The sequence below is a fragment of the Chrysemys picta genome, unplaced genomic scaffold (genome assembly GCF_011386835.1).
Source record: "Chrysemys picta bellii isolate R12L10 unplaced genomic scaffold, ASM1138683v2 scaf1893, whole genome shotgun sequence".
Classification (NCBI taxonomy): Eukaryota; Metazoa; Chordata; order Testudines; family Emydidae; genus Chrysemys; species Chrysemys picta.
Genome location: NW_027054598.1, coordinates 1 through 8025, shown reverse-complemented (window position 1 = coordinate 8025; position 8025 = coordinate 1). Strand labels below are relative to the sequence as shown.

At 54.8% G+C, this 8025-nt stretch overlaps 1 protein-coding gene across 1 annotated transcript; it reads right to left on the bottom strand.

Moving 5' to 3' along the window:
• Positions 1-5343: 5343 nt before the first annotated feature.
• On the bottom strand, positions 5344-8019 carry LOC135980121 (fibrinogen-like protein 1-like protein; the record flags this gene model as incomplete). Its single annotated transcript, XM_065580182.1, has 2 exons — positions 5344-6818; positions 7962-8019. Coding segments are annotated over 2 exons (522 nt in total), but the record flags the coding sequence as incomplete, so codon positions are not given.
• Between the last annotated feature and the right edge of the window lie 6 nt (positions 8020-8025).

The window sequence follows — 8025 nt, the reverse complement described above, 5'->3', positions numbered from 1 at the left end:
GGGTGCGGTGCTGGGCCGGGAGCCGGGCCCGCGGTGCCGGGCGGGGGTCGCGTGCCGTGCCGGGAGCCGGGGTTGCGGTGCCATGCCGGGAGCCGGGCGCGCGGCCGGGCCAGGAGCCGGGGTCGCAGTACCGGGCTGGGAGTGGGAAGGGCCTGGCTGCCGGAGAGCACAGGGGACCTGAAGCAGAGCAGGGCTGGGGATGGGCAAGAGGAGCTGGGGAGCTCTAGCTTGGCAATTCCCCAGGCTGAGGCTTGGTAAGGCCCAGGGTGGTACTGGGGCTGCAGAGGTGCCACCTGGGCATAGGCAGAAGCAGCTGATCCAACCCCCTTGGCAGCGATGAGTGGCCATGACAGATGCAGTCTTAGGGTTACCATATTTAAAAAATAAAAAAAGAGGACACTCCACGGGCCCTAGCCCCGCCCCTTTCCCACCCCCGGCCCCGCCGCAACTCCGCCCCTTCCCCAAAGTCCCCGCCCTAACTCCCCCTCCTCCCTCCCAGCCACGCGAAAAGGGCTGCCCGAGCGCTACCGGCTTTACGGTTTGCCGGGCAGCCTCCAGACCCTGTGCCCCCGGCCGGCGCTTCCTCAGCGCAGCTGGAGCCCGGGAGGGGAAGCGCCCAGCTGGGGGCGCAGGGTCTGGAGGCTGACCGGCCAACCATGAAGCCGGTAGCGCTCGGGCTTTGGGCAGCCCCTATGCCTCCGGACCCTGCGCCCCTGGCCGGGCAGTTCCTCTCCTGGGCTCCAGCTGCTCTGCTCCTCCCTGGACTCAGACTTCGGCTCTGTTTAACAGCCAAGCTGCCCGAGCCAGCGCTACCGGCTTCGGGCAGCCCCATGCCTCCGGACCCCAGCCGCCGGCCGGGCACTTCCCCTCCCCGGCTCCAGCTGCTCTGCTCCGACAGCTGGGGTCCGGAGGCAAGGGGGCTGCCCGAAGCCGGTAGCGCTGGCTCGGGCAGCTTGGCTCTTAAACAGAGCCGAAGTCTGAGTCCGGGGAGGAGCAAAGCAGCCGCGGGAGGGGAAGTGCCCAGCCGGTATTTTTCCTGGACATGTTCAGCTTTTTGGCAATTCCCCCCGGACGGGGGTTTGATTGCCGAAAAGCCAGACATGTCCGGGAAAAACCGGACATGTGGTAACCCTATGCAGTATGCCCCAGAGAAAGGGGGCTAGATGACGACTGGCAGTAGCCACTGAGGCAAGGTGGGCATGGGGGAGAGGGTTCCCCTGGGAAGGGAGAGCCAGAGTGTGGGGGCACTGCTTTGGGACAGCACCCCAAGGTAAGGGGCACTGGGGTCTGTGAGGGACATGGGGGCCTGAAGCAGGAGAGACACCGGCCAGCAGGAGGCGCTCCTAGTGCTGGAATTGAACTAATTCCTGGATGACCAGCAGGAGGCGCCGCGCCAGTGAGTCAGCGATCTGCTACATGGCCAAATAAACTAGTTCCTTTGAAGCAGTAAAACAAGAATTCTGTGATTAAACCCCTCAGCCCCTTAGAAAGGCTCAGCGGGGCGGGAGCCTGGAGGGACGAGGGGAGGGTAGTGCACGGAAGGAGGGGTCGTGTGGGCATCAATGCAGAACGGTCTAGTTAACGGCCCCTAAATGCACTTTCTGCACAGAACTACTGCAGCTTCTCAAGCCCCAAACTGCACAAAGTCTGGAAACGGACAATTCAGGGATTCAGCCAGTTCCCCCCGGTCACATCACCGGGGTCACTCCACAGGCTTAGCCTGGCTGCTCTGCCCTCTGGCCAGGCTGCCCTTTGGTCTGTGAACAGCCCTGGAAACGGGGTGGGATGCACGGCTGGACAAGGGACGTTTTTAGGAAGCTCTGCAGTGCAGGTTGCAGAGCAATGGGAGTTGAGGCAAGGAAACTAGTTGGACGTGTTGTCAGTTTCAGGGGACAAAGTTGAGTGGCCGGTGTCAGACTGCTGGAGTGGAAGGTCCTAGACCAGTGGGGCGGTGCTGGGTTCCTTTCATTGTCCGTCTCCAGACTTCCTGACGTTCGGTGTCCAAAGGCCTCATTGTTTTGTCCAGAAAATGTAGTATTGCTTTGGACGGTGGATGGCCCCACTGACACACATTCAGCATTAACTCTTCTTACGAGTTGTGGGGAGGGATTGCTGAACAGTTTGCATTCCCTTCTCTAGAGAACAAACAAAGCAATTCCCAGCCCGGAGCAGAGCAGATCCATTCTCCTGTGTTTCTCTCTTGTGCTGTGTGTACATGAGCAAACGGCCTGTTCAGCTCTCATGCTGCCCCCTCTCCTGCCGTATTTGCCATTGCAACAAAGTTGACTTTTTCCCACAGAAAATTTTGCTTTCCCAAAAACCACAATTCTGATGGAAAAAGTTTTGCCCAGCTGGAGCAATTTCTTTGTGTGATGGTGCCCCCCCCCCCAATGCTTTATGGAATGTGCTTATGAATGTATATATGACATAACTAGAATATGTTTTATGCTACATATGCCATGTAACATATCTCTGTAAAGGTTATGATCTACTGAATCTATTAATCCTCTTTGTGTGAATGTATCATTTTTGTACTTGAAGTTAGGAATATTGGCTGTATACTTGCTTGATTTTAACTAGCCTAGTAGAGCATTTGGTCAGCTTCCTGAGAAAAGTGCAAATTAGGTGCCCAATCAAAAACCACTTCAGCCAACAATGAACTTGAAGATACCAATCCACATCAGAGCCTTTCCAGGAATGTGGCTTGGCTGGTAAAAACTGACTCATGCATGGACATGTGACTTGCCCATGTGACTCCAGAACTCCATCTTGGAGCTGGACTTTGCATAGGAGAGAGGAGGGGGTCTCCACCCGCAAGAGAAAGTCTATTTAACCCCCTGGGAGACCCCTCCATTTTGTCTTCAGCTGGCTAAAGGGATAGCCTCTCCACCCCCAAGAATACCTGAAAGAGACTGGAACAAAGGACAGTAACTACAGGGAGTGTGAGTGATTGCTGGACCCAGACTAGAAGGAGACTAGTCTGTAAAAAGGAGCATTCTGGAACTGGTGAGGTTTTTATCTGTACCCAGTTGTATTACTGTATTAGACTCAGACATGCGTGTTTTATTTTATTTTACTTGGTAATTCACTCTGTTCTGTCTGTTACTACTTGGAACCACTTAAATCCTACTTTCTGTATTTAATAAAATCACTTTTTCCTTATTAATTAACCCAGAGTATGTATTGATACCTGGGGGGGGGCAGCAAATAGCTGTGCATATCTCTCTATCAGTGTTATAGAGGGCAAACAATTTCTGAGTTTACCCTGTATAAGCAGGGGTGTGGAGAGGGCTCGAGGCAGGCAGGGAGAGGGAGCGGGGTGGTTAGATGGGTCGGGGGTTCTGGGGGAGCTGTCAGGGGGGCAGGGGTGTGGAGAGGGGTCAAGGAGGCAGGGAGCAGAGGGGGTTGGATGGGTCAGGAGTTCTGGGGGTCCTGTCAGGGAGCAAGGAGCAGTTGGATAGGGCATGGGAGTCCCTGGGGTCTATCTGGGGGTAGGGGTGTGAATATGGGGTGGGGGTGTGGATAAGGGTCAGGGCAGTCAGGGGACAGGTACAGTCCTAGGGGGGCAGTTAGGGTGGGGGGTTCTCAGGAGGGGACAGTCGGGGGACAAGAAGCAGGGAGGCTAGATGGCGGTGGGATCCTAGGGGGCAGTTAGTGGCAGGGGTCCCAGGATGGCACAGTCAGGGGACAAGGAGTGGGGGGGTTGGGCGTTCTGAGCGGGGCAGTCAGGGGGTGGGAAGTGGGAGGGCGTGGATGGGGGCGGGGCAGGGCGGGGGCAGGGCTAGAGCGGGGCTCCCCCCGTCCTCTTTTTTGATTGTGGAAATATGGTAACCCTAGCAGACAGGTCCCAGGGTGTGGGGGGGATGAGCTCCCTATAGAGCAGCAGCAGCCCTGAGGGAGCAGGTAGGATCTCCGTGAGGTCGACTCCCGCTGTGGCCGGGGGTCGCTGCCTTTTGGAGCGCCGGGCAAGGAGGATGGGGAGGGCCTGGCTCCCGGCTCGGCCGGAGATTGGCTGAGGTGAACAGGCTCGAGCTGCGTGCCCCAGCCACAGCCGCAGCCGCCCCAGCTCCACTCCCTGCAGAAGGGTGACAAGACACCCTACCATGCCACCCTTCCTTCTGCGCTGCTGCTGACGGCAGCACTGCCTTCAGAGCTGGGTGCCCGGCCAGCAGCCGCCGCTCTCCAACTGCCCAGGCCTCCCCACACACATGGGTCCCACGGGCATGGACAGCCCCGTGACCACGGAGCCTTCCTGGACCATTGCACCCTGGGCGGTTGCCCACTCCCAAATCCAGCCCTGCTCATTGACTTTCAATGGGCTCTGTGCTCCTAAGTAACTCGTGACCTTTGGAAAATCCCTTCCCCCATTTTTGCTTGTTGCTATGTGAGTGTCCTACTGCGGCCAGCAAGCAACAGCCCTTACAGGAGACAGCCCCTGGGTCTGTGACCTCTTCACCGAAGCACATGGCCAGGCAAAGCTGGGGGCAGAGCCCTGATTCTCAGGCTGAGGAGCGGCTCCGCCTGCTGTGGGAGTGGAATACACCCCGTGTCTGCCCCACAGGCTCTCTCTGGGTATTGTATCGACAGCAGGTAGCCCATAGTCTCCTCTCCCAGCATCCCAGTCTCTCCTCCCCCAAACGTGAGAAAGGACTGGTGGCCCAAGGAGTTACTCTTGGTGCAGTTGGCAGCAACGGGCCCATCCCAACAACCCTACACTAGGGCCTGATCCAACGCCCACTGAAGTCAATGGAAGATTGTCTGTTATCAACTGGCTTTGGACTAGGACCTACTTGCACACGTGGACAGTAATTCAAGGTACTGATTAAAGGGCCCCTCAGGCCAATGCTGCAGCTACCCAGATATCGTCAGACGTGCAGGCCTGGCTTTCAAATCCTGCTAGGCCATTGCCGAAAATTCCCTCACAGCAACCACAGACCCCTAAGACTGTGGGGCAAGGAACCCAGCCAGGTCTACCAGCCCAACTCCCCCAAGGCAGGACGGCTGAGAATACTGGGAATGGATCTACGCAGTACGGTGCCCACGAGAGCACAGCAGAGAGTAAGTGGCACGCAAAAGAAAGTTACCAACCGGGGCCACCACATTTAAAATGAAAGGTTTCAGAGTAGCAGCCGTGTTAGTCTGTATCCGCAAAAAGAAGAACAGGAGGACTTGTGGCACCTTAGAGACTAACAAATTTATTAGAGCATAAGCTTTCGTGGACTACAGCCCACTTCTTCGGATGCATATAGAATGGAACATGTATTGAGGAGATATATATACACACATACAGAGAGCATTAACAGGTGGGAGTTGTCTTACAAGACAACTCCCACCTGTTAATGCTCTCTGTATGTGTGTATATATATCTCCTCAATACATGTTCCATTCTATATGCATCCGAAGAAGTGGGCTGTAGTCCACGAAAGCTTATGCTCTAATAAATTTGTTAGTCTCTAAGGTGCCACAAGTCCTCCTGTTCTTCTTTTTGCACATTTAAAATGCCTTTTTAATGTGAAGCTTTAATCCCTGCTAATGAGCAGTAGAGTGGGTGTTTATAAAAACCCTTCTGTGTTTCTGGATTTCCCCACCCCTGTGACCTCTGGAACTGCCCATGAGTCTGAGAGCAAAAGACACTGAAAAGTCACTACGGATCCGAGGCATTTACTCTCCCCGGAGCTTCTACATCTGCATACTGCAGGTTTTGCAAATGATTCTTCTGATTACGAAAATCACTATGTCAAGTCAACGCAAAGCACAAGTGCCCAGCAGAGATTAGCTCGGAAAGTGCACGGAAGAAAAGAAAAGAGAAAGTTGCCCCATTTTGGATAAACATGATACTTCCCCCTCCGAGTTGGGTGTGAGGTTTGGCCATGACACACGCTGACCCTTTTCCCTCCCTTCGTGGAGCAGGGGTTGGCCTCACTGCAGACAGGAGGGTGGGGAAGGGGGGACTAACAGTAGGACGCTGGTTTGATGAGGATGGCGGAGGCTTGGCAGTTCCCACTACAGAAACTACCCCAAGTGATGCTCCCTTTGACGTTCAGTCGAACAGAATGACAAGCCGAGTACCACCAGCCCCCCTCATAGCTACCCTGTTTCCCCGAAAATAAGACAGTGTCTTATATTAATTTTTGCTCCCAAAGATGCGCTAGGTCTTATTTTCAGGGGATGTCTTATTTTTCAGAAATGAAAAATGCCTTATTATCGGTGGATGCCTTATTATCAGGGAGGTCTTATTATCGGGGGGATGCCTTATATTACAACGAGAGGCAAAACTGTAAGTAGGCCTTATTTTCGGAGGATGTCTTATTTTCGGGGAAACAGGGTAGACGCACAGTTCCCACCGTAAGTGTCCTAATCCAGGTCTTTAGTGGAGAACTTCATGTTGTCATGCACGGTGGTAGGATTGTTTGAAGTCATGGCGTCCCCTGCAGTCCCAGTGTAAGAGCCCAGCCTCAGCCTGTAGCCTTTGGACTCGTCTTCCAGACCAAAGAGGTTGTAATCTGCGTATTTCATGGTGCCGGATGAATCGTGGATGACAAACCTGACCTGGTAGACATTCTGCTTGGCGATCCGATAGATGTACTCCGTCCCCAGCCAGTAGTCATCCTGCACGTTGCCAAAGCCGTACTTGTAGGTGCTCCAGGACTCAGCCCAGGTGATCTGTGTGTCGTGCCGGTTCCGCTGGAGGACCGTCCAGCCCTCGCTGGTGCTGTTCAAGTCACAGTAAACGACAATCTGGTGGAATCCTGTGGGCTGGATGACGAAGATGCCACTGACCCTGTTCCAGGTTATCTCGCTGCAGTCCTTGGGCCAGACTGTGCACAAGAGAGAGATCGCTTTCACTAAACCCCGTGGAACAGAACCCTGCTCAGCTCTTCCCACCCTGGGTCAGTGAGAAAGGGCCCCTCCGGTGTGCCACAGACAGCAGTGTCTGCACTGACACCCCGCATGCTTTGCCAGCCCATTGTCAAAGAGGCTTCAACAAGGGATGCAGACACTGAGCCCGAATCTGCTGGCACAGTCCTGTCACCCACTCCTGGGCAGTTTATTCTCTAACTAGCTACTTTGCACGTGCACACGTAGGTTTCCCAGAAGACAAACGGGCCCCTGTTCATACTCTGCAGGGGTTTTCGGGGAGGTGTTTAACACGGCAGACATGATGCGTGGGACACTGCGAGCTAACAGCACCGTGTGTCCTGTGGGGTGACTGTATCTTACAGCAGCGGGTTCTGCGCCCCCTCAGCTCTCAGCAAACTCCTGTGCCAAGGGCTCTCCAACAGGGCGTGTGTGCTGAGGCCACCGACACCAACTGCCAGGGAAAGGAGGAGTCTGTGGAGTCAAAGGATCTTGCCACTCATCCCAAATTTTGGCTGCAAACTCCCCACACCTGCAGTAGTGAGGGACACGGCCCAGTGGGTCACAGCCCTGGGTCCTGGATCCCACACAGTCTATCAGTGGTGCCACTTTTCCTGCAGAAAGATCATGACCCAAAGCTTCTCCTCTGCAGGACACGTTACAGCCTGTGTGTATCAAGCCCTTTCCCCCACACCCTCCCACCCTCTGTCACCAGAGTTCCTGCTCCCAGGGGCCTGTATAATCCCTGGGGATTCCCCTATGGCCCGGTCAGACAATGCATCCCAATGCCTTATTCTGCCCTGCAGGGAGAAGCTGTGTGAATAACTCTTGTTGTTCTTCATATCAGAGGGGTAGCCGTGTTAGTCTCAATCTGTAAAAAGCAACAGAGGGTCCTGTGGCACTTTTAAGACTAACAGAAGTATTGGAGCATAAACTTTCGTGGGTGAATCTTGCGTCTGATGAAGTGGGCATTCACCCACCAAAGCTCATGCTCCAATACTTCTGTTAGTCTTAAAGGTGCCACAGGACTCTCTGTTGCTTCTTGTTGTTCTTGCATCTCATTTCTGCAAGGCGTGGATAGGTGAAGCGTGGGATACTCTTACCGTGGGCCTCTGGTAACTGCGGGTCACTGGCTCGGCTGTGCCGCAGGTTCCCTTTCCCCTGATC